At 35.4% G+C, this 26,756-nt stretch overlaps 1 protein-coding gene across 3 annotated transcripts in view; it reads left to right on the top strand.

Moving 5' to 3' along the window:
• Heatr1 (HEAT repeat containing 1) overlaps positions 1-26,756 on the top strand; it is a 48,447-nt gene that overhangs the window by 3,406 nt on the left and 18,285 nt on the right. For all 3 annotated transcript variants that reach the window (XM_063260095.1, XM_063260093.1, XM_063260094.1), the window contains exons 5-26: positions 1,580-1,681; positions 2,049-2,189; positions 3,692-3,903; positions 4,036-4,169; positions 5,008-5,110; positions 6,047-6,157; positions 6,638-6,755; positions 7,724-7,828; positions 9,201-9,296; positions 9,698-9,786; positions 10,793-11,004; positions 14,661-14,782; positions 15,357-15,548; positions 17,526-17,709; positions 17,859-17,999; positions 18,742-18,930; positions 20,434-20,603; positions 21,016-21,174; positions 23,167-23,409; positions 23,676-23,807; positions 25,906-26,009; positions 26,150-26,293. In XM_063260095.1, the coding sequence (XP_063116165.1) occupies positions 1,580-1,681; positions 2,049-2,189; positions 3,692-3,903; positions 4,036-4,169; positions 5,008-5,110; positions 6,047-6,157; positions 6,638-6,755; positions 7,724-7,828; positions 9,201-9,296; positions 9,698-9,786; positions 10,793-11,004; positions 14,661-14,782; positions 15,357-15,548; positions 17,526-17,709; positions 17,859-17,999; positions 18,742-18,930; positions 20,434-20,603; positions 21,016-21,174; positions 23,167-23,409; positions 23,676-23,807; positions 25,906-26,009; positions 26,150-26,293 (3,203 nt within the window). The remainder of the gene's footprint in view (positions 1-1,579; positions 1,682-2,048; positions 2,190-3,691; positions 3,904-4,035; positions 4,170-5,007; positions 5,111-6,046; positions 6,158-6,637; positions 6,756-7,723; positions 7,829-9,200; positions 9,297-9,697; positions 9,787-10,792; positions 11,005-14,660; positions 14,783-15,356; positions 15,549-17,525; positions 17,710-17,858; positions 18,000-18,741; positions 18,931-20,433; positions 20,604-21,015; positions 21,175-23,166; positions 23,410-23,675; positions 23,808-25,905; positions 26,010-26,149; positions 26,294-26,756) is intronic.

Raw genomic sequence — 26,756 nt, 5'->3', positions numbered from 1 at the left:
CTGTTCTCACAAAACTAATTTTGCAAACAGGGACAGATTCAGCAGATTGACATACGTGCTACAGTTCACATAACTAAAGTGTATAGAGTTCAAATTTGAATCTTGTTTTGTGGTTAACACCTGTTTCTTCCCACTGTACCATGCAATGTGACATTTTAACTTTTAGAATTGAAAAAGTTAAAACAAGTAATGCAAAAGACTGACAGTACTATTTATTTATTTATTTTTGATTTTTTGAGATAAGGTCTTGCTATGTAATTTAGGCTGAACTTGACCTCACTGTGTAGCCCAGGTTGGCCTTGAACTATCAGCAGTCCTCCTGCCTCAGCCTCCCAAGTGCTAGGATTACAGGCATATACCACCATGCCTAGCCGACAAATTTTTAAAAATTAAAAAGATGAGGGTAACCTGAAAGGACTTCAGGAAATTATTTAAAACTGTGACTAAGGGGTTCTGGATTAATTTATAGATAAATAAGAGAATGGTTGCCTACCAGGATAGGTCAGATATGCTTAAATATTACAGTACTATGGTAAAAGCACTGATGCGCCATTAATACTTTTCAACATGTAGTAGAGGAAAGCAACATGTGCTAACAGGAAGTTCATTATGTGTTAAGTGAGGATATTCAAGCTGGGAGGGGAGCAAGTGAGGCCAGAGTAGACCATGGTATTGTGCAGGGTAGCTTGACCGATGATAGGAGATCAATGATCAGAATGAGTAAGAGGGATGAAATAGGGATTTTTTTCTTGTTTATTTGTGTGTATTTTGTTTTGTATGTGTGTACAATACTGAGAATTGAGTCTATGGCTTTACCATTGAACTTATGTTTCCAGCCCATTTTTAATTAAAAACATTTTGAGACTGGGTCTTATGTGGCTAAGTTGCAGACATAGGCTGGTCCTGAAATTGAGGTCCTCTTGCCTTAGCCCCTTAGGTCTTAAACCAAAGGAAAATTGGGAATTTAGACATAAACTATTTGAACGAAAGAACCCAACCTGTGATAAAGCTACTTAGTAAGCTGCTCTTCCCAACACTGCTCAGAGCATTATGATCATTTTCCTCTGGTCTGCACGTATATCATGCTATTCCCTAGGCAACCATATTCCCCTCACCTTCTAAAGGTTATTTCCAATTCTTTCATTGATCAATTCCAATGCACTAACAGACCTTGTACAATACTGGGTAGTGGAAATAACAGCATTAGTTGGCCTGGTTCTTGTTCTCTTTCTGTTACTGACAATGTTGTATAGCAGTGACAAAACCATGTCACATTAACTCACAAACCAAATCCAGCCAGTAAGTTACAATCTAGAGAATCAGGATTAGTTAAATACATGACAAAATGTGACAGATGATAAGCATTTTTCACTCAGTTCTCTGCCTTCATTGTTAATCTTCTCTTGAATTTCTAGAGATTACAGTTTTATATTTTTAATCTCATCAATGCCACCAGCTATAAAGAGAAACTATATTTCATATTTATGAACTGATAAAAAGCTATTACTAGAGTAGGTACTTGAAAATAATGATCAATTGATGAATATCCTTAATAGCTTGTTTTATTTGTCAATAATAGCAATCTGGAGTGCCCTTAGCTAAAGGAACTTTGATTACTCACTGCTACAAAGATCTTGGATTCATGGATTTCATTTGTAGTCTGGTGACCAAATCTGTGAAGGTATGTAGCATATTTTTTACAAATAAGTAATTCCATGAAATAGTTGAATGAAGAAAACATACTAACATCTTCCCTGGGAATAGTGGTCCTTGAAGAAATCTGTTTTGGCACATAAGCAATTTGAGAATCAGTCTTTTCTCACCAAAGGCATTTTTCTACAAAAGTAAATTAGTCTGTTCCTTGCCAAATTCTGGCTATCCTGATAAAGAAATGATCTAAAAATATCAGGAATGTTGCTTGGCAGTTCATTCTTAACCTGTTGTGTATTCAGTGTTGTATGTGATGACAATTAAAATGTCACAGTAATTCAGAAGAGCTATAAATAGCTTTGTGTTTTGAGCTAATTGGTTTATTTTGTTTGTTCCAGGCTTTTGCTGAGTATCCAGGAAGTTCAGCCCAGTTGAGGGTGCTCTTGGCTTTTTATGCTTCTACCATTGTGACTGCTCTAGTAGCCGCTGAGGACATCTCAGACAATGTCATTGCCAAACTGTTTCCATATATACAAAAGGTTAGCCCTGCAGCTGTGTCTAATAGTTTGTTTTGTACTTAAATATTTTTGCTTTTGAAAATTTCATTTAGATACATGTTTTTAAATTGAAAATTTATTTCAGGTGCTTGATAAGATTTAATCTTTAAGTGAAAAATACAACTTTTCTCAGACCTAATTAGTAAATGTTAGCTATCTGGCTCTGTTGCCATCTCCCAGATCTGTTTGCTTGGCAGTCGTTTACCTCACTGGAAAGAGAACAAGGCAGTCTCTTGAGGACATAGGCAGTCTAGTCACCTTTCCTGTTGTTTTGTAATTTTTATTTTAAAGAGAATAAAACCAAGCAAAATAGAACAGAATAAAGCCAATCAAAACAGTGTAAGTGATACAGGGCTTCAAAACCAGATAAAGGAATCAACAATGGTTACTATAATGCCTGTTGTCTTCAAAATAGCTAGTATAATTTCAGACATAGTAAAAATCAAACAAAATAGAAACAGAACTACTGAAAACAAAATAATGAATGCAATAAAGGACGTCAAAACAAGATAATAGTAAATCCAAAATGGCTACCATAATATATCTTGTTATCTTTGAAATAGCTGTCCATGCCATTGGTTATAATAAAATCAAGACACAACAGAATAAAACCCAACTGCACAAAACTGAACATGATACAGGACTTAAAAACAAGATAATAGGGAATTAACAATGGCTGTCACCTTTAGAAGGAGATCTCCCATAGATGCTATACTTAGTGTGGTTATCCTCTGAGTTGACGATCAGGCTACCAGCTTTAGGCCTGCAGAAACACTTTAGTGAAACACTAAACACTACAAGCATTAAGTTGTATTTTACCTCAGTAGCTGTCATCACAGCCTGTGTGTTTCTCTGGATCAGCTAGTCAGTCACAGTGGAGTCGGGGAACTTGGCTTTTCTTGTCTCCCAGCCTGTACGCCAGAAGGGACTGGCATCTGGTTCCTCCCCACAGTGGCCTGTGCATGGCACCATCGCAAAGGCAAGGCTTGGCTTCTTGTTTTCTGCTGCAGTTACAAATGGTGCCGACTCACAGGAAAAGACTGGCATCTGGTTCTCCCCTCAGTGCCCCACGTATGGCACCAACTCATAGGGAGGGCTTCTGTATTGGTTTTTGCATCTTAATGTTTCTCCTTTCTCAAGAGCTATGCTATCTGCTGCCTTTTCAGATGCCCTGTGGAAGCTCAGCGTTTCATTTCCACAATGGCCAAAGTAACTGTCTTTAAATAGATCCATTTTTATTGCTGTCCAGAATCTGATTAAAGTGTCCCTTCCACAGACAGGGCTTGCAAATCATATATGAAAACATAAAAACTTGTGAAAGTGTTTCAATACATGATGTGGTGTAATGTACATACAAATCAAGGTAAACATACGTGTTTCCTTAAAATTGGTGTTTCTAATTTGTGATGCTAAAGTAACATTTTAAGTTGAAGAAAATAATTCCTATACTTTGTGACTTTCCTTATATTTTGCAAAATGTTTAGGGATTGAAATCATCATTACCAGATTACAGAGCTGCAACATATATGATAATATGTCAGATTTCTGTGAAAGTGACAATGGAAGATACCTTTGTTAATTCACTGGCATCACAGATCATCAAAACATTGACCAAAGTTCCCTCTTTGGTCAAGGATGGATTAGGTTGCTTAATAGTTCTCCTGCAGAGACAGAAGCCAGAAAGTCTTGGGAAAAAGTATGTATCGTTGATTTGAGAAATGATACTAGTTAGAAGTGTGCATATTTATTTTGAATTGTTTTTATAATAAAAGTGATACAATGCCACTTGTCTAACTTATCAATGTCACATGTACTTTCTTCTCCCAAGGCCATTTCCACACTTGTGTAGTGTTCCTGACCTTATTGCAATCCTTCATGGGATTTCTGAAACATATGACGTCAGTCCTCTTCTGCATTATATGCTCCCTCATTTGGTTGTCTCCATGATTCATTATGTTACAGGTATGTGGTTTTACATTTGTGTCGAGAAGCTTACTATCTAAGACTTGACTCTTAAAATAGGAACCACAACCTAATTTCTTATCTAACTGCAAAAATGTTTTTCTCCTGAGTCATTAAAAATGTAAGACCAAGAAATTTCATGAGTAAAAATCTATGTTATAAAAGTAAGCCAGAAGTAAACAGAAAGTGATTATGTATTTGCCTCTTTCATACCCTTCAGTAAATACAAAAAGCAGAAATACTTGATCCTATTGCTACTTAGGGAACACAAAGACATCTCCAGAATTATGTCAGTGTGTTAGAAAATGAGTTTTATACAACCAAATCTTGGTTTTAAACATGCATTTCGTAAAAATAGCTACCATAAAGAAAATGTATTCTTCCTATTGTTAAGATGAAGGCAGAGGCCAAGATTAGATTGCTATGTTTATATTAAATCTGGAATAGAAGATGACAGCCTTCAGTAAGGAAGCTCTGAGATAAAAGTTAGCCTGTTTTCAAAGATTTTGTAGGTTACTGAGATTTAGATTGTGGCCTACCTTTACCACTAACTTGTACTATGACTTGGGGAAAAAGTTTATTGTTCATTATTGATAAATGCTTGATAATACTTGTTAAAAAACAGAACTTTTGATAAAACACAAATGAGGATAATGTATATAAAAATGCTTTGAAAAATATAAAACAGGTAAATTATACTTTTGAAAATAGGTGAAAAGTTGAATATTGGTGTGTTTTTAAATTCTTCCTAGAAAAGTTTTTCTACTATAAGTAAATTTAATTGTATGAGCATTCAAAAAAGTTTCCCCAACTTAATTTTCATTTATTACATATTAAGGAGACGAAACTGAAGAGATGGAGGGTCAAATCTACAAGAGACACTTAGAAGCTATACTTACAAAAATACCACTGAAGAACAATTTAGACCATTTGTTGGCTAGGTAAGCTGCTGTTAAAATGCTTTTGATTTATAGATTTGAGGCTTAACAGATGTTTCAGGATTGGTTAGCAATTTCCTGATATCCTTTTTTTATGTATATCTTCCTTTTGTCTAATATTTCATTAATTATATTTACTAATGAAATAATAGTGACATGAAAAACAAAAATAATTCCTCTTGCTTATCTTGAATGATTGTAGAAGAAAATGGAAAAGTAATAGTTAAGCCAAATCTGGCTGGTAACTAAGTACAGTTTGTGAGCCTTTAAAGTTTTCTGTTAATCAGTGGGCTATATTGCCTAAAATAGTAGATCGTAGTTAACAGTAATTGTCCATTGGCAATTAAATATCCAAGATAGGCATGGAGCAAAGATTATTTCTTTTCTTTTAATATACTTTAGCTTCCCCTTCTTGGCACTGCTACAATGATTGCAGTCAGCCAGCTTAGAATCCTGCCTCTGTCTCTTACATAGAGTAGTGCGTTCTCTAGGTCAGACTTCTTGAGTCTGTTTTTGCCATTTTCTAAGGCTGGGCAAACCCTTCCTGTGCCCCTTGTTCAGAAGTTGGTTGGCAAGTTACATGTAAAGGATCTGGAATCAGAATGGGTTTTAAAATTTAAAAACGGCGTCTCCTTTTCTCACATAAGAGAACTCAGTGAGGGCTGGGATTTTAGTGCTGTTTAATTGGACCTCAGGCAAATCAAAAGACGTCTTATGCCCTCATTCAATGATGGTGAGCCCTCTAGAACTTTCAGTGATAACAAACAGCATATTGTGGCATGTATGCCGTAGGTTTGCCACCCACAGCCTTAGTTTCCACATTGCTAAAATAATTATAATATCTACCTTGCAAAGGTATGGCAACAAAGATAATATTTGTAAAGCATCAAGAACATAGTACAGGCTCAAAAGTAACTCATGTCTGCTTTTCCTTTGCAGCCTTCTTTTTGAAGAATATATTTCATACAGTTCACAGGAAGAAGTTGATCCTAATAAAGTGTCTTTGCTTAATGAACAATTTCTCCCACTCATCAGACTTTTAGAAAGCAAGTGAGTTGTGTATTGGTGCTCCTTTAATGTGTACCTCCTATAAAGAGATGACTTATCGGGCTGGGAATTTAGCTCAGTGGTATAAACGCCTGCCTGGTGAGTGCAGGGTTGTGAGTTCAACCCCAGTCAGTACCCCCCTAAAAAAGAGAGAGAGAGATGACTTACAAATCACATCTTCCTACAGTGAGTTGTAAGAGACTATCCTTATTTTTTTTCTTTCGGGAGGCATAACAAAAATGTTAAATATAAAAAGAAATAGAAAATGAGACTGTAAACAGTATTTTTTTTTTTTTTTAAAGAGACTTGTTTTGGAGTGGTCATAGTGACAAACTTGATCAGTATCTTTTGGTTTTATGTGTAGTATTTGTTATAGTTTAGGTTTCAGTAAATTTTTAAATTTTTATTTTTGTTCTTAATGTATATGTGGATATGTGGTTAATGGCTTTATAAGAATAATGAACTCTTGTAATTTCTTTCCAGATATCCCCGAACATTAGATGTTGTTTTAGAGGAGCACTTAAAAGAAATTACATGTCTAAAAAAACAAGAGCTTTTTCACCAATTTATTTCACTTTCTACGAGTGGAGGAAAATACCAGGTACAGTGTTCTTCTCCATAAGATTATGGAAGTTAGGAAATAGGACACTGTATGGTTATTCAGTAGCTCCAGATGCTAATTCCCCTCTTCACAAAGATAAGACTTTACATAGATTTTATTCTCACCTCAGGCTCATGAATTGAATAATTGAAAAGTACAATAGTTTTAAAATAACTGTGGACACAATGCTTATTTCAGAAAAAGTGTGGTTGGAGAATTTGATATATGATGTTCATCAACAATGACCATAGGGTGGCCTTGAAAGTTTCTAGTGCTCCTTAGTTTTCTCCTAACGCAGAGCTAGGCAGTACACTACACACTGGCCCTGTCAAATCATTGATTTAAAGTGTATCATGACCATTTTAAAGCTTTGAAATTGTCTTGTGAGTCAACTTTACGTCTTTATACACAAGTTAGACTTTCAAGCAGAAGTTCTTATAATTATCCTTCAAAATGCGTATTATGAAGAGAAATATGATGTTTACATTTTTTTTCCATAATTAAGAATTTTCTCCTTGATAATGTTGCATTTCCAAATCTTAGATCAATACTTTCCTCTTCATCTGATTACATAAGCAAACCCATTTGTCATTAATTTGAGTTTCTGTTTGCTGTATCATTTAGCTAAGCTATATGCTATCTTCAGCCAAGTGCCAATTTAAGATATTTTTAGGTGCTTTTTACAATTAGATATACATAAAACTACAAAAGTACTTCATAGAATTACATTACTGACTCAAACCTACAGAGTATATAAGGACATGTGGAATCACCATTAATAATTCAGATTTATTCATTTCTTGTAACATTCTGCAAATAATTTTGCTTTACATTTTGATTTCTATATAGTTTTAGATGGTTGTTACTAATTAATACGGTGGACAGTTTGAAGTATATTTTATTTTTATTCTTGGTCATATTCTGCTAAGCTTAAGTGAAATCTTTTGATTACTATGTGGAACCTTCAGTTTTTGGCAGATTCTGATACCTCTTTGATGCTCAGTCTGAATCATCCACTTGCTCCTGTGAGACTGCTGGCCATCAATCACCTGAGAAATATGAAAGAATCAAAGGTTTGTGTCAGGTGTGATTTTTTTTTTTCCCCCTATAATGAACAATCTAATCCTAGCATAAAAATTAAGGTTATAGGAGTTGATATTATGTAATTATAAACTGAATTTTATATTTGCATTGCTGATTGATTGATTGATTTGGTACTGGGAATTGAACTAGGACCTTGCACTTGCCAGACAGGCACTGTGCTGCTGAGTTATACCTCCGACCCTTGGGTTGCTGATTTTTAAAACTATCGTTTATGTATTTCTGTTCTAGATTATTAAATTTTCAAAAGTTATAGTTTTAAAATGCATGTGTAAATCATGATCTATTTAAAGTATTTGTGAAATGTTACTCTGTTTGATATGTTTCTGATGTCACAAGGTGTGTTTCTTTACAAACTGCTAATAGGTTTATTTTACTGGTTTGCTAAATAACGTTGTGATGGGAAGATTTTGGTGTATAGAATAAAAAGGATTTCTGTAATCTTTCTGAAGCTATTGTTACGCTACCTGCTTTACTCTGAACATGTTTTTTTCTGTTCTATGAATTTGGTTCATGTTTCAACCCAGAACACTATGCACATTCACCTTAGTTGCTTCAGTGTAGTGACATTGTGAATATCATTTCTTTTTGTCAGATTATTTATTTATTTATTTATTTATTTATTGGTCTTTTTCGTTTTTATCGGTACCAGGGATCGAACTCACGACTGCCTGCTTGCAAGGCAGGGGCTTATGCCGCTGAGCTAAATCCCAGCCCTTTCTTGTCATATTTTATTCTTCCTTCTCCATCAGTGAACTTTTATTACTACTTACTATGTATCAACACTGACATAATTTTTAAAATTCTATCAATCCAAAGGCCTGGGGATATAGCACAGCAACACAGTGCCTGATGGGCAAGCACAAGGTCCTGAGTTCAATTCCTGGTACTGGGGAAAAAAAAAAAAAGACTGCCAATCCAGTTCTGTTTTACAAAGGAGAACCGTGAAGCCTAGAAAGCTTAAGTGACTCACCTAAAGTCATACTCCTAGTGAGTGATGAAGCTAGAACTTAAACCTGGGCCTTGTTCTTTAGTCTGTGTACTTAGGTGTTTTGCTTTTTGTTTTAATAAAATCAACTGTTAGTAGAAAAATTATATTTGGATTATACCTGTTTTATATTTTCAATGGGAATTGGAAGAAGTTTGTTTCAAATAATTATTAATCTCAGCAGGCCTGTTAGAGATGACCTAGTTCTGGAGTGTTTGAATTTTCTTCAGGGCAAGGCCTGAGTTTTCTCACTGGTATTCTGGAGTGCTTTTCACAAAACTATTCTTCCTTTCTGGCATAAAATCTTTGGAGTTTTGTAGCAACAGCTAAATTTATTTGTTTTTCCTGTTTTTCAGGAGAGCATTGATGAATCTTTCATAAAAGAAGCTATTTTAAACCGATTAGATGATGATAATATAGACGTTGTTTTGTCGGCTGTCAGTGCTTTTGAGGTGAGTGAATTGATTATAGAAATGTACATTTTGTTTGTACATTTTTTTTTATCCTTCCTGCATGATTCTGGTCTAGGCAGTAAGATATTTGGAAATTATTTGAGCACACAGACTTAGTCTAGTTAGAGAAAGCTCAAACGAACAATTAGATTGAGCAGTTTTATACATAAAGAAGTTCTTCAAAAGGAAAAGTTCTTTATAAATTTTTATATTGCTTTTAATATATCTTTATCAATAGCAGTTGTCTTGGAAACATGGAAAATTGGGTCATGCATGCCATTTTGAGAAACTTCTCATAAACTTTGACATTTCTTTAGGATCCTTAGAAGAAACTTTTTATTTAAAGTTCACTGTAGAAACACTACATATTTGACACAATGCTTTTTTTTTTTTTAATGTAGATTTTCCAACAACACTTTAGTGCAGAAGTGACTGTTTCAAATCTTCTGAATCTCTTTCGAAGAGCAGAACTTACAAAAAATAAGGAATGGTATGTGTTAATTTTTTCCCTTCTTCCCATTCTCTTTTGAATGGATGAGGTTGTTGTATCAAGGTGGCACTGATTTTTCTTGTTTTTCTTTTTTACTAATAACGTTTATTTACCCTTAGTCATAATAATAGAACATATCTCAATGTAATACTCACTTGCATGGTAAGAACTAATTACTTCAGTTTATATTATACTGTTTTCCATGTTTAAAATTATACTATTTTCTGTTATAATTGTAAAAATAAAATGCAAACACATGTAAAAACATACTAAATTTTGGGAAGTGGAATGAGAAGACTTCTAATTTTCTACTTTATGTACTTTGACATAATTATTACTTTGTGATTAAAAGCGACAAATACATTTAAAAAGTATAAGATCAGAGGTTGCTGATACCTCACATGGTACTTGATGAGCTCTTGTTATTTATTTTTGGTGCCTGAACTTTTGGTAAGGAAAAGCAGGAAGGCTCCTTAGAGCATGAGGGTATGTATATTTTATATAGTTTTGTATTTGTCATACAGTAGATGTCTATCAGATGGATACTGTGTAGGGTCTATCACACAAGGAAATGCTGAGTTCATTTTATTTTTTGAATGCATGATAAATATCTGATGTCCAACACAGTTGAGACATGCACTAGAGTATCTTTTATACTGTAAACCTAATGATTTCTTAACCTGGTGATTTCTTTAAGGAAAAGAAAAAAGACAGGGAAAAATGGTTGTCCCAATTTAACACTTTTACTAGCATAGGTTTTTTTTTTTTTTTTTTTTTTTAAATTTTATTTATTTATTTTTTGTACTGGGGATCAAACTCATGACCTCACACTTGCACTGCTGAGCTAAATCCCTAGCCTACTGGCATAGTTTTTAAGTGATGTGTTTGTGTCTCTTCAGAGAGGAGACCAAGATATTGTCACTTAAGCTAGCACAATGTAATGATAAATTTTTGTTACACTGAAATATGTAGCCTGTATTTCAACCAAGTACACTGCATCTTTTAGGTACAAGGTCCTTCAGATAGCAGCAGACATATTAATTAAAGAAGAGATATTGACTGAAAGTGATCAGCTGTCAAATCAGGTCATTGTACATTTGCTACCTTTTATGGTCATCACTAATGATGATATGGAATCTGTTGAGATGAAAACTGCTGTGTATTTATCAAAATCAGGAATTTGTTCTCTGCATCCTCTATTAAGAGGCTGGAAAGAAGGTAAGAAATTCAGCTGTTCTTTTAGAAAAAGCAAACTGATAACACTTACAAATAAAGATAAGTAAATTTTTACATGGCTATGTTTGCTATTTGAAATTATGTTTATTGTGTGCCAGCAAGTTTTTAAATTTTAAATTTTTATTGTCATAAAGTAATGAAAAGGAAGTTGACTCACAAAAGTTAGAACTGGATAAGAAAAAAAAGAAAGTAAACATCTGAGGAGAAATAGTAAAATTTTTACTGAACCCCTTACTTTACGTAGTTCTTTTATGTGTTCATTACATAAGAGCACTCTGTATTCAAAATTTTTGTTACTGATGTGAGTCGACTTCTGGGAGAACATGGCAGACAGATAACAGCAGCCATGAAGACTCTCTGAGATAGCCACCTTAGAATCCAGGAATGATGTGGTATGAGGAGTCCTAACCAAGGGGAGATATAGCCTGGTGACCCAAGAATGAACTAAGCTGAGAGAAACCAACTGGAAATGCAATCCGATGCTATAACAGGGACAGATAAAATCTCAGTGCGGAAGCTGAAACCTGCACCTCTGGAAGCCGTGATTTGAATTTCCTGCTGCCGCAGCTGTGTACCAATCAGCAAAGCAGGGAGAGAGAGCGAGTGAAAGCTCTGAGAGCAGGAATCGGCAAACCAAATGGAGTTGAGAAACGGGACTGGCGGGGAGCCCTGCATTGACCTGCAGTGAGTGAGAGGAACGGGGACCCTTTCATAGACTAGAAGGCTCCAAAAGAGGACATTCTGGGACCAGGCAGACTAGCTGGAACAGGACATTGCAGTGACTTTAGTCACATATTCCCCTCTCAAGCAGGATTGGTGGGGAGCGCTTGGCCTGGTGATGCCACAGACTAAGATCCAGTAGGCTAGCCCAAACCAGGTCCCAGTGCCTCCTGGTGCACCCTAGCAGTGAAGCCTTCAGCAGGTTGACCTGGAGGGGTGGGCCCAGCAGAGGCTACCCAGATCTGTGTCTCCCTAGTACACTGCAGTGGGCAGGAACACCTAGGTGGCAGATTCAAACAAACTGTAACAGACAAAGAGAAAAAAAAAATCTGGGCCTCCTATATATGCTTGTATGGAATGAACAAAAAGTATGGGAAGAGGGAGCAACAAGAAAGGGTCCTCAGTCCCCAATGCTGAGAACACTGATCCAGGAAAGGTAAATACAAAGAAGAATGAGGACAGAAAACATGCAATATCAGACACAGCACTAATAGAGATAAAGGGATATCTCCGGAGCCTCATAGACAAGTTCAAAAGTTAAGTATTTAATGAAATAAAGCAAGATATAAGTAGAATAGTTAGAGAAATGCTAAGCACCATCCAAGAAAAAACAGATGGTGGAATGGAAGAACAGAAAAAAAGGGGAGAATTGTTTGATGGAGAAAATAGAGAAAACAGAATATGTGAAACAGGTTCAAAGAGATTACCAAGAAACTAAAAACTATTGAAAGCTGGCATAACAGCTTGAAAGAAACTAAGGATAGATTATCTGTATTTGATTTTTTTTTTTTTTTTTTTGTCTTTTTCATTTTTATTGGTACCGGGGATCGAACTCATGACTGCCTGCTTACAAGGCAGGTGCTTATGCCGCTGAGCTAAATCCCCAGCCCCAGGATAGATTATCTGAACTGGAGGACAGATTTGTAAGGTGGGAGCATGAAATGAAAAACTTCTTAACAAGAAAACAAGCAGCAATAATACAAAGGCTAGAAGATGATAAGAGGATCTATAACTTAAGAATTAAGAATGTAAAAGAAGAAGTAGGGACACAAACAAATGAACTACAAGACCTATTCACAGAAATAATCCAGGAGAATTTCCCTAATTTAGCAAAAGGTAAAGATATTCAGATGTATGAGGCATATAGGACCCCAGCCACCTACAACCCAAACAGAGCTAACCCAGGCATATAATAATCAAAATTCCAGAAATCCAATATAAGAACAGAATATTAAAAGCTGTCAGAGACAAGAAACAGATCACTTACAAAGGAACACCCATCAGAATTAAAGCAGACTTCTCAGCACAAACCATCAAATAACGAAGAGCGTGGAGGGGAATAATTCAAGCTTTGAAAGACAATAACCTCCAGCCAAGATTGATGTATCCTGCACAACTGTCCCTAGAAATTGATGGAAAAACAAGGTGCTTCCAGGATATAGAGGAATTTGCAACCACCAATTCAACTCTACAGAGAATACTGCAGGATATTCTAAAAAAGAAAAATACCAAGATTCCAGAAACCTTGGCAGAGAGGCCACAATGAATGGAGCAGAAAGTGAAATGAAGAAGACAAACTGACAACTAATGACAGAAAATGAACTCAACAGAAAAGAGGCAGAGAAGGTTGGATGGTAGGATCAACTATTTTGGAGAAAACAAGACATCATAATAGGCAGTGCTGATTTAATATCATCTTGTTTTGAAGTCCCATCAAGCTTTTGTTCTTCTGTCTCCATTGGTCTTAACATGTTGTATCTTATTGGATTTTATTATATGTGATAATATAAACAAAAACTTTTATAGACAAGGAGATTATACAGAAACCATTGTTCATTTTGTTAGTTGATTCTAAATACCCTGTAATACTGTCATTCTCTTGAACAGATTTACATTGTTTTGATATGTTTGATGGTACAGTATATGAAGGAAAGAGACACTATGTAACTACTTTTATGTGGGGATTATCTTGTGGTGAAACACTATTTTGCTTAAATGGTTATGTTTTGACCTGTGCTATTTTGTTGTTATGCCCTCTTTTATCTCAATCTCTTTTTTTTTATTATTTACTTTTTCATTTTTATCCTTTTAATTAAGGGAAAATTAAATAAATAATAGCAGGATATATTATAGTAACCCACTTTGACTTCCTGTTAACTTGATTTGAAACTCTGTATTGCTCTCACCATCTTGTTTTGACTGATTTTCCTCTATTCTGTTTTGCTTGATAGTACCAAGTTCGAAAGTATAGGCAACAACTATGAAGACAATAAGATTCATTATGATGCCCATTCTGGTTGACTATTATCTTCTTTTGAAGTCCTCTAATGTCTCCAATGTTTTGGTTTTATTGGTTTTGTTCTTTACTGTTTTGTTCAATTTTATTATAACTGATGTTATAGGCAATTCTTTTTAAGATAGGAAGATGCATTATGGTAACCATTGTTGATCACCTTGTATTTTGTTTTTACATTATGTATTATGTCCATCCTTTTGATTTGACTGACTCTGTCCTGTTATGTCACATTTGGTTTTACTCTCTTCAAAAAAAAAGTAATAAGAACAGTGGGAGTAATAAAACCCAAAATGTGTAACTGTCATTGTACAAAAGAGAGGAAAAGAAAGTGCTCTAAAGGACATAACTGCATGTATATTTAAGTATATAAGATAGGTAACCATATTACTGAGTTTTATTGGATAATCGAACAGAACTGTTTGCAGTCTCACTGTTTGAATGTCCACTCTATATGCTTTAATTTTGTAACTTGAACAACTATTTCTAAGATGACAATATGTAATCTATTAAGTAGTGATTTCCTACTGTTTATTTTTTCTGAAATTCTGTATAACTTGTACCCTTTTTCTGTTTTTTTTCTTTTTTCTCCTTAAGTAAAATTAAAAAAAAAATTTTGTTACAGCTCTTGAAAATGTGGTTAAAAGTACAAAGTCAGAAAAACTAATTGGTGCAGCAAATGCGAAGATGATTCGCTTGTTGTCTGACAATATAAATGCAGGCGATCCTTCATCAATGCTAAAGATGGTACGTGTGCTGTCAAAGCCCACCCTGGCTTTTCTTCTCATACTCTGATTAGATTCTCAGCTTTTGCTGTATTTTTCTGTTTAGTTGTTGGATCCTTTGTTTCACTTTAAATGTGCACATTATTTGTTTAAAATAGTCTACAGAATATTTGATGTCCTTAATATTTTATATCACTTATTTCTATATGGCTCTGTATCACACTAGTGAGAATAATATGTACCTTTCACTTTATTATTTTCTATCATTCTCATCTAAAATAAGAAGGTCTTTTATTGTTAAAATAGCAGTATATATCCTAAAAGAAGAGAAAATTGTTTGCCTTAGTAATAAACCTTTGTAAAAGTGTTGTGATTTAAATGCATAAACCTATTGGCAAGTGCAGTCACATTCATCATAATTTCTGAGAAAATTTATTTTTGTAATTCCCCAAAATCAGTGCTTACAGTTTTTTGTAAAGCTTTGTATTTGTCATTTTCTATTATTTGGAAAACATGATATCTTGGTAGGTCTGAGATAGAAAATATGTATTACAAAAATCAAGACCTACCAATAACAGAGTATGTTTATTTTCAAGGTGGAGGATTTAATAAGTGCTAGTGAAAAGGAAGCCCTTAACCTGAAGCAGAAAGTGACGTTTCATGTCATTGTGTCTGTGCTTGTCTCCTGCTGTTCATCTTTAAAAGAAACTCACTTTCCATTTGCAATAAGAGTCTTCAGCTTGTTGCAGAAAAAAATAAAGACCCTGGGAAGTGTCATGACTGCATTGGTAAGGAGTGCGGGACCTACAGAGTGGTATGTTGAGTGAAGTCACAACCTGGTCTGTGTGTTACAGCAGAATTTAAACCAGAGGCTGGTATGCAGTATTTGGATGCCTGTGGGATGAAACGGGCAGTGGCCTTAGGAAGCAGTGGAGTACTGCATGAGTACTGTCATGCTTTTGTGGAAATTTTAATTCAATTACACAATTTCAAGGTTGCAAGGTTCTATGTCCCCTTTGTTTTTGAGTAATCACCTGAATTAAACTTAACTATCTCTACTGATGAAGAATCCATTCGTTTTATTAGTGCTTAAGCAACGCATTATATTATACTACTACTTACTAAAAATAGATCTTTTACATTTTTTAAATTTTAATATTCTATTTGATGTGGATCTGTTCAACCTGCTGTTGTCTTTGACAATATTACTTAGTAACATTAGTTTTGTTTTTTTAATTTTAAAGATAATAAAATACAACAAAGCAAGACAGAACAAAGCCAATCAAGACAATGCAACAAAATTGGTACAGAACTGCAGAGCAGGATATAGAGATAACAATAATAGCCACCATAGTATATCTTGTTATCTTCACAATAGTTATCTATTCAGTTAGGTATAGCTAAATCAAACCAAAAACAGAACACTATAAAACCAATCAAAACCATATTGAGTAGAGCAAAACAATCAGAACAAAACAAAACAGCAAAAGCAATATTGACCTTCAAAGACAAGATAGAAGGAAATCCCCCATATTTGCTGTATTGTATACTATCATCCTCCTAAGAAATGCTCAGATATCTGGCCCCAGGTCAGCATAATCACCCAAACAATGTAAGCATTTAGTTGCTTAACTCCGGCTATCCTCGACACCATCCAGTTGCTAAGTGGGGCATGGGGAGACACAGGACGTTTGATTCTCAGCCTGCGTGCTGGTAGGCTCATAGGAGACACTGACTTATTCTCTCCCTGGCACACCCACAGCTCATGCCACTTACCAGGAAGGCTGGCATGTTGCTTTCTTGGTTGGTCCCCCAAGTCCCAGCATGGCTGATTCTCAGGAGATGCTGACTTGTTCTCTCCCTGATATGCCCACAGCTCATGCCCCATTAATTAAGTTTTTGGTTATTTTGTTTTGGTTTTGGTTTTTTGAGACAGGGCCTCATATTTTGAAAGTAAGCCCATCTTAAAATCTTAACTTATTTTACCATTGAGAAGTGTAATGACTGAAATTGTGCTTGTTCTCAGTGTTTAAAATTCAGAATCGCTGGGTGAGGTGGTACCCACCTGTAAATCCAGCAGTCTGAGCAGGCTTAGGCAGGAGTATTGTGGTAAGTTCACGTCCAGTCTGAACAACATAACAAGACCCTGTCTCAAAAAAAAAAATTTAAATATGGAATTATCGAGTGTTTTGTACATATGTAGGTGGCACATTGTGTTATGTTGCTTTATTTTTAATACCCTTTCCGACCATTAACATTTTCAGTTGTGCTCATGCAGCGCAATGAGCTAGTCAAATCCCTTACAAAAGGCATTATCTTAAATCTAGATTTAGACTATTTTTCTTTGAAGATTTTTCCATGTATGTTCCTCAGATAAGCAGTAAAAATGTAGAATGAGAAAGTGTCCCTTTAAATGTCTCTTGGAAATCTGATTCCTTCCTTTTGTATTTAGAAATGTACCTATTTGTTTCTGCCCTTTATTTTTAAATAGTTAATATGAATTAAAGTTTGTATTTTGAGATAGTGTTTTAAGGTAAAACACAGATAAAAGGAAGCAACATTTAATTTTTCTGTGATTTTTCTTATAACTAGTTATAGGCCCTCTTAAAATTTGTAGGAAAGTTTATGATCATGAAATGTACTTGACATGCTGAAATGTACTTGACAGAATTTTGTGTGTTACCCAGAAGAACTCATGCATCGGTTACAGTCTGCCTGCATAATCCCTTCAGTGCTTGCTAGTTTTTGTTTCTTTGACATTTCAGGAAATCTCTTCAGAATGGTACCCAGAGCTGATGTTGGACAGAAGTTTACCAGAGGAGATGTGGGCACATTACATAGAGCAGCTCCACGGTGCCCACAGGGTTGCCATGGAGGATTCAGTGTTACTTTTATTTTCCCTGAAAAATTTTATTTATGCACTAAAGGCTCCTAAATCTTTTCCGAAAGGTAAGATGTGAGATGTGAATCTTTAAACGTGATGTTCTGCAAAACTGAATTCTTATCTCCATGATTCTCCTTCAATTTAAACAAAAAGCTTCCTACACTACGCTCATGTAGGTTGTATGTGGCTTTTCTTTTTCTCTGTGTCACTATAGATGACATATGGTGGAATCCTGAACAACTGGAAGAGGACAGCAGGCACTACCTGTGTTTGCTCATTGGGCTCTTTGACATGATCCTGGGGGGTGCCAATGCCATTCATTTTCGGATTCTGATGAAACTTCTCATAAAGGTACCTACCTCATGCCCTACAGACAGTCTTCCCTTTAAGAAGGTAGTTTGAGTTCATTATAGATTATTGTAGATAAGACATGTATAATATAAATGAGAGTTGTTTTCTAACAGTAGTGCAAATGAATGCAGGTCCTCTGAGAAGTGGTATAATCATGCCACTAAGCAGTGCACTGAGCAGAGACCTGCATTGCTACATTCCTACTAATGTGCTAGAGTCATGAGTTTGTTTAAGAATCACAACAGCAGGGGCTGGGGATTTAGCTCAGCGGCATAAGCGCCTGCCTTGCAAGCAGGCATTCGTGAGTTCGATCCCTGGTACCAATAAAAACAAAAAAGACCAAAAAAAAAAGAATCACAACAGCCCAGTCTGTTCAGTTTTTACAGACCATTTGCAAATGAGAAAACTTATATTCCAAGAGGTTTTTCAGCACCATGCAAAGTCACTGAGGAAATTCATCCTGAGCACTAGCAGCCTGTGTGCAGTCAGAAAACTTCCAGGCACCACTTTTGTTTTTTCACTTAGTATCTTAATTTTCAAACTCAAAGTTATACTGGGTCTCACAAGTGTCACTCTTCATATGCTTCCTAGTTGGTTAAAATACTGTACAAGTGCAGAATAAGGTTAAGTGATTAGATGAGACACGGTATTATTTTCATCTTATAATTGTACCTTAATGAAACAGAATTTGGAAACATCTTACTTGAGTGAGAATTTAACTGCTCGTTCTTGTTTTAACTAGGTACATCTAGAAGATGTTTTTCAGTTATTCAAGTTCTTTTCTGTTTTATGGACCTATAGGTCCAGCCTTTCAAATCCACTTAACTGCAGTGTGACATCTGCACTGCAGACTCAGGCGCTCTACGTGGGCTGCGCGATGCTTTCTTCTCAGAAGACACAGTGTAAACAGGAGCTGGCGTCCATGTCATCTCCAGGTATGGAAAATACCAAAATAGGCCAGCCTAGTAGCCCAGCAGTTAGGCTGAGGCAGGAGTTTTGCCAAAGTTTGAGGCCAGGAACTGGGGATATAGCTCAGTGGCATATCACCAGCCTGGAAACACAAGATTGTGAGTTCGATTCCCGGTACCAAAAAAAAAAAAAAAAAATGAGGGCTAGCCTGGGGCTACATAGTGAATTTAAGTCTGGTCTAAACTACATAACAAGGTCCTATCTCAAAAAATAAAAGAAAATAGCAACGCTATTAGTGTGTTTTCTCCATTTGGTTTATGTAGTTTAGAAAATTTATAACTTTTTTTTTTTTTTGAGTGGCTATACATAGAATTTTCTTACTATATTTTTAACTTTCTAGTGATACTTAGTAAAATCTCACTAAACACAAAAGTTGAAAAACAGAAACCTCAGAGGGATATATAGGGATTCTTACTATACAGCCAATCATTTTCTGAATTCCAGCAGCTATAATTATATATGCAAACAAATCATCATGTACTTCAGTAATCACGTTATTCAAAAAATCTCTTCCAAATGTATCTCTTTTATCAAGTATAGGTCATTTTTAGGTTTATTGCTCACTAATGAAGCAACTGAAAATAATTTTTTTATAAAGTAGAATTAAAAAGTTTGCAAAGATGCAGAATTCATGAAATTGATGAATATAATATTGATAAGCAAGACAGCTTAACAGTACTTCTGGCAAATGAGTTGGTCCAGCAGACTTATACTACAGCCAAATGACCAGAAGAGAAAAAAGTGGATGAGGATAGGAATATGATCGATAGTTTAAGTTAGAATGGCTGTAATGTCAGGAGAAGTGTGGCCTTGGGAAATTTGAAAATGTTCTTGCTACTTTCTTTATTGTAAAATCACTTTTTGTAAATGTTCTGTGAAAGCAAAGTGAATGATCATATACTTTCCTCAGAACATCTAAATATTTACCTCTTATAAATTCCTGGAAAGAAGACACAATTTCATTCATGGCCAAAATATTGTTACATGTAGATACATAATTGCAAATTTTATTTACAAAACAGAAGCTCATAAAGGTTGTTTTTCTCCATTATTTGCTATGTAATTCTAGTCTTTATTTTAGGTGAATTGTGCCTAAGTTTTTTCTAGTTATTTTTTGATAATGAGAACTTTCTATACATTGTATCTTCAATATTGTAATGTGTTATGGACACTTCCATCTCCATATGGATAATACAGAAATATGTGAATCAAGTATGGTGGCCATGCCTGTAATCCTAGTATTAGAGAGACCAAATAAAAAGGATCACTGTGTGTGTGTATATGCGCATGTGTGCATATGTGGTGCTAGGGCTGGAACCCAGAGCCTCACACCTGCTAGGCAAGTGTTCTACCACTGAGCTGCATCTTCAGCCCTAGGAGGGAAACTTTTCATAATGTGCCACCTATTTAAATTCTGTACTATTTCTGTTTTTAAAGTTACTTACATTTTTTTCCCCATTTGGTTTTAGTGGTAGCATCACTAATCATTAATCTGGGAAGCACCATAAAAGAAGTTCGTAGGGCCGCCATTCAGTGTCTCCAGGCCCTCAGTGGAGTGACATCACAGTTTCATCTGGTGATAAACCATCTAGTTCCCAAAGCAGAGGAGATCACCTCTGATTCCACCTATGTTATCCAGGTAAACTCACTGAAACTCACTGGCAAAGAAGATTGTGTGTGTACACATGTGTGTATGCCTACGTGTCCACATGAATAATTTTCTCAATTTTCAACATTTTTACCTTGTACGGATTTTGATGGGATGTCACTAAATTTAGAAACTAGTATTTTGGCAACTGTGTATTTTTTGCCCATTTTTAAAAGATCATAATAGCCGTATTTCAATTTTGTTGATCTTTCTGGGTTAAACAAAATGCGTAACTTTTCATAATGAGCTACCTGGGGTATTCATATTCTTTCCAATTAGTGTTTTAAAGGGAAGTAAAAAAAATAAAAGAAATGTCATATCATTTGGAAAGAATCTTCTTAGTTAATATACGTAGCTTCTGTAGTTAACCTTTTTTTATCCAATTTTATTTCGGTTATCTTAGGATTTAGCTACTTTATTTGAGGAACTAGAAAGAGAAAAGAAACAGAAATCTCACCAGAAGTTGTCTGAAACTTTGAAAAACCTACTTTATTGTGTGTATAATTGCCCATCATATGTTGCAAAAGAGCTGATGAAAGTATTTCGGGACGTCAACAGTGAGGTATGTGAAATTTAAGTTGATTGTACATTCTATATGATATTATTAGAAAATAGTTGTTACCACCCATGTCTGAGGAAGGCAGTTGTGAGCTCTCAAAGTGATCATTTGGAAGGAGGGTGACAGCTGGAGGTAGAGAAAAAATCCAGGATGCAAGGAGCATATATTGGTGAATTTCTTAACCATTTTAAATTGTGTTATCTTTGTATAATTTTTAAGCTTAATTTTACTAGATTTAAAAGTCCTAAGGGGTGTACTGCTGAAAGCTCTTGGTTTATATTTATCTTTTAAGTGAAAAATCCTCCACAAGGGAATATATTTAGACATGATTTTATGACAGTTCTACAGTTGTTTGCTTATTTATTAAATACATATGTTTACACATTTTTCTGAGGGGAAAGTCCATAGCTTTCATTATGCTCTCGAGGAAGCTTGTGGTACAAAGGAACTAGATGTTTGAAACACGCTTGTTTGAACAAAGAGAAGGTCCTTGTTCCCAGCATTGTAAAAATGCCTATATGTTTCCCTAGCCTTATACTGGCAGGAGTTTTAGAGAATTAAAACAGGAAAAATAGAATGAAGACCATTTTATTAAATTTCTCACATTTATCAACTCTGAGTTGCTTCTGTTTAGGTCAGGAGTTGATAAACTTGTATAGAGGATGAGATAGTAACTGCAGTCAACTTTCCATATCCCTGAGTTCCATATCTGCAAATTCAACCAAGTTCAGATAAAAATGCTTGGACCCAAAGCCAGTAATAGTGGTGCATACCTGCAATCCCAGAATCCTGGGAGGCTATGGCAGGAGGATTGCAAGTTCAAGGCTAATCTAGAACATAGGTCAACCCTATCTCAAAACAAAATGAAAATGGGGAGCTGGGCCCAGGGCATACCTGTAATCCCAGTTGCTCAGGAAGCTGAAGTCAGAGGATCACAAGTTGGAGGCCAGGCTGGGCAACTGTCACAATATATTTTTTTAAAAAGGCTGTAGCAGCCAGATATGGTGGTGTACACCTGTATTTCCAGCACTCAGGAGACAGAGGCAGGAGGATCACTGCAAGTTTGAGGCCTGCCTTGGCTACATAATAAGACCCTGTCTCAAAACAAAAAAAAAGCAAAAGACCCCCAAAAATCTACAAAGAGCCACAGCTCAGTGGTAGAGCATCCTTAGGTTCAATCCCCAGCACTCCCTCAAATTTAAAAAATAAATTAGCATGTGTAATGAATATGTACTTTTTCCCCTTATTATCCCCTAAACAATACAGTACAATTATTTATATACTGTTCACATTTTTTTAAGTATTAAAAGTGATCCAGAAATGTTTCAGAGTGCCTGGGAGTATGTGCATAAGCTATGTGAAAATACTGTGCCCATTTTATGTGAGAGACTTGATCACCTTTGGCTTTTGTGTTCAATAGGACCCTTAAATCAGTTGGGTTTGGGGATTACTGTGGCCACATGAATCATGTCTATTTTACTCTCTCAGTTCTGTCACTGTATCAGCAAAGCAGCCACAGATGGTATACAAACAAGTCAGTGTAGCTGAATGTTAACTAAATCCACAAAAGAGGTCATCCCTGAGTTTGGACTGTAAGCCATGATTTGCAGGCCCCTAGTTTAATTATTAAAGCCTTCACGTGTAGAATTTGATTGATACTAATCATGCCAAATTGAAAACAATGTTTAAGGTAAGCAAGGTGTTTTAAGCAAATGCTAAAATAGTGTTACAGTCAAATTTTTGTTTGTGCCTCCTGTTCTCAGAAAGTCTCAAGAAGCACACAGATTGGTTAGTGTTGGACATTATAAGTGAACTGCCAGAGGAGACCTGAGCATCTTCCTGTGGGTTCAAAGCCACTCCCTAAGAGTTGTGGGAATTGAGTTTATTCCTCCAGGCTAAACTCCTAGTTTTCCAACAGGGTACCTTTGGATGTCTTCATAGAGCAAGCAAAAGCATTAGTTGTAACTATTCTCTAAGAAGTTTTCCAATCTTTAGATGGTGCTGTCACAGCTGTTGCCTCTGGTGGAACAACTACTAGGGAAGATGGAGAAAGAACACACGGCCATCCTGAAAGATGAAGCCATTGTTTTGCATCTTGTCCTGGGAAAATATAACGAATATTCAGCTTCTCTTTTACACAAGGATCCAAAGAGTCTAGATATATTTATAAAAGCCGTGCATACAACAAAGGAACTTGACACAGGAATGCCAACCATTCAGATCACTGCCCTTGAAAAGGTTAGTGACTTTCCTCAGAAACCAAACATATTCAAGCATTTGAAGATTTGTAATGTAAATTATTGATGGACTGGACATGTTTTAAAGGGACATGATATAGTTTATCTGCTGTATAGAACTGAAAGTTGTATATTGACTGTTAAAAAGAATTGCATTTTAAATGAGACAATATCATGTGGAACAACTTCATATTGTGTGTGAAAATGATACAGAAATCACTTGGAATTCAAGCTTGTTCACTCAATTCAATTTGCTTCTGTCTCTAGATCACGAAGCCATTTTTTGCAGCTATATCAGATGAAAAGGTTCAGCAGAGAATTCTGTGCATGTTATTTGATTTACTGGTAAACTGTAAAAATTCACATTGCACTCAGACTGTTGGCAGTGTTTTTAAAGGGGTAAGTTGCTAACTTTCTGTAATCTGTAATTATTTGTAATTAATGCTTAGTGTCTTCCAAATGACCACACATTTAAGTATCCTGTGTATTCTAGTGCTCCTAAGAGGTCAGCTGTCACAATTAGGAAGAATTGTAGAACAGAAGGTCATAAATATGACAGCAGAATAAATCTATGTCATTATTTTTGTTTGAAATATTTATAATTTAATGAGGTAAGGGGTGTGTGTGTTAATTTGCATCTTACTCGTCTTAGGTAGAATCTGCCTATTTTAAAGGAAGGAACAGGAAAGAATGAGAAGCTCAGTGTTGAGCTGGATGAGATCATTCTTACATAGTCATGTGCCAGTGTAGTGGAATTGAGATTCTGCTCATTGGTTTTTTGTGTAGTTTTGTTTGGTTTGATTTGGTTTCGAGTCAGAGTCACACTATGTAGTTGAGGCTGACGTTGAATTCACTTTATAGCCCAGGCTGGCCTCAAACTGAAGATGATCCTTCTGCCTCAGCCTCCAGAGTGCTGGGATTACAGGCATACATGATCATACCCATTTTATATGTATATTGAAACCTAGGTGATTATACTGTTTTTTAAATTCATAACAGAGAATAGTATGGTATAGTCCTAGTGTCCAGATTTAGCATTTTTCAAAATTATATTTACTCAATAGAGAATAGTATAGTGAAATACTAGTATCCAGATTTAGAAAATTTTAACATATTGACTCAATCTTTTCATGTCTTTCTTTATTGAAGCATTTTTTTGAAGCATTTTGTAGTAAATCTCAAAACACCATTTTATTTTTCATCCTTATATGCATCTATTTAAAACCTGGACATTTTATGTAACTGATGTTACTATGTCTGAAAAAATTAATACCGTGTTTTTACAATTGTCCTAAATACACTTTCTGAAACTGTTTTCTTGGAATCAAAATCTAAATATTTAGTTGTGACATCAGAGCTTTCCTAAAGAAAAGAGATTCCTGGATGCTACCCTATTTTTAAAGAATCTATGGAGCTCTGAATCTGTGTATGTATGTATGTGTGGATCTTACTCTTTCCTAGTTTCAGTAGAGTATATCTGGCATGGCACATGGAGCCAATGGGTTTGGATGATTCTGTGTTAAGTAACTATTCTCCGCTTTGAGGGATGAACATGAAATTGAGTGACTAGATGGAGAAGTGATACCATGTTACCAAGACAAGTTTAGGGATATAACTTGAGGTCCAAGACAGACCTATAGAGGCAAATGGATGAAGGAGAGAGTTCACTTAAAATAAATACCAAAGTTCAACCCACGTTGGCTAACATTAGGTTAGTTTTGATTTATGCTTTCTTCCTCTTTTCCTTTCTTTTGATTTTTCTTGTAGTCTTAGTTTTGAGATGGTAATAGTAGCAGATCTTTGTGTCATGGCAGGACAAACACAGATCCAGGAAGCTATTCCCCATTAGAAGGGCCTTCTTAGGGGATAATATCTGACTTTAGTCTTAATATTTTTAAAGAAACTTGGAGAGAATTAGAGGGAATCACAAGGATAATACATACTTAACAGGTTTTGAAAACTACATAGTGCTAAGTGCTGGTTGAATTAAGATTTAGTCCAAAAGGAAGCATCCTCAAATATTTAAAAGTTTTATCAAAAAGAGAATTTTAACCTAGATGTCCCCCATTTTTCATCTCAGGAGATAGCTGACTACAGAGCATATGAAATATTTGTACACATGTCATATTTGCTAAAGATAACCTTGGTTTTATATTTAAGGAAACTGTATATCTCAATATAGCAATTATTTCAATTACTAAAATTCATTATTAAATGGAATACTTTTACTTTGTGACAATAAATGTATGCCGCATGATAAAATAAGTATGTGCTGGTATGGGAAGACTATCAAAATACCATAGTGGGTGTCATTATACAATAATTGGTATATGGAAAATTTAAAAGATTCATTATTGTCAGTGATGTTTTCCTTTGGGGATTGGACTGGGCTCTAGAGTGGTATAAAGACATAAAAGTGGACATAAATACTTTCATCTCATCTCTTTTAATCACTTTTTACCCTAATCATGTCCGTCATTTTTTCCTTCAATTTCAGATTTCTGTCAATGCTGAACAAGTCAGAATAGAACTAGAACCACAAGATAAAGCCAAGTCCTTGGGCACAATTCAGCAAACAAGAAGACAAAAAATGCAGCAGAAGTAAGAGCTATGAACGCACTGAGCACATGCTCCAAACATTGTGAAAGCAGTGTGACCTTTTTGAAACCCGTCAGTTTGACACAGTAGTTTCTGCTTAGCTTGATAGTATTTAAAGTTTTTTTATCTTCTCTGTTTCTCAGAAAGTCACAAGATCTAGAATCTGTTCAGGAAGTTGGAAGTTCTTACTGGCAGAGGGTAACCCTCATCCTAGAATTACTACAGCACAAGAAGAAGCTCAAAAACCCTCAACTGTTGATACCAACTCTTTTTAACTTGCTGTCAAGGTAATGACACTTGGCCTTGATCTGTGAGAAAATAGCATTCTAATTCTTGCCCATCTAATTGCATTTAAAAGCTTCTTTTCAGGATGCCCTTGCTTGGTTTACACAATAAAGAAATATTGTAGTTAATAGAACAATTTTAGGTCTCCATTGACTGGTTTCCTTCTAAACTTTCTGTATTGTACCTGGACTGTCATTTCTTCCTTCTGCTTAAAGATATAGTGTAATATCTGCTATATTTTTTAGGTATAAATGATTAGATAGCTACAGAGTATACCACTTGACTTGTGGATTATGCACATTGGAAAAGCAAAGTAATTCTAAAGGTTATCCTCTTAGGTCCAAATAGATCAGTGAAGATTACAGTAGAGAGGGAAGATAATTTGACATAAACATCTATCTCTATGAGAAGAAATGAAAGTTAAAAACCCTGCCCCCTTTTTTTACACTTTAGTATTTTAGTTAT

Source organism: Cavia porcellus, unplaced genomic scaffold (assembly GCF_034190915.1).
Source record: "Cavia porcellus strain 051 isolate PalLab524CR breed Dunkin Hartley unplaced genomic scaffold, mCavPor4.1 scaffold_13, whole genome shotgun sequence".
NCBI classification, from domain to species: domain Eukaryota; kingdom Metazoa; phylum Chordata; class Mammalia; order Rodentia; family Caviidae; genus Cavia; species Cavia porcellus.
This window is presented reverse-complemented; position numbering and strand designations above follow the sequence as displayed.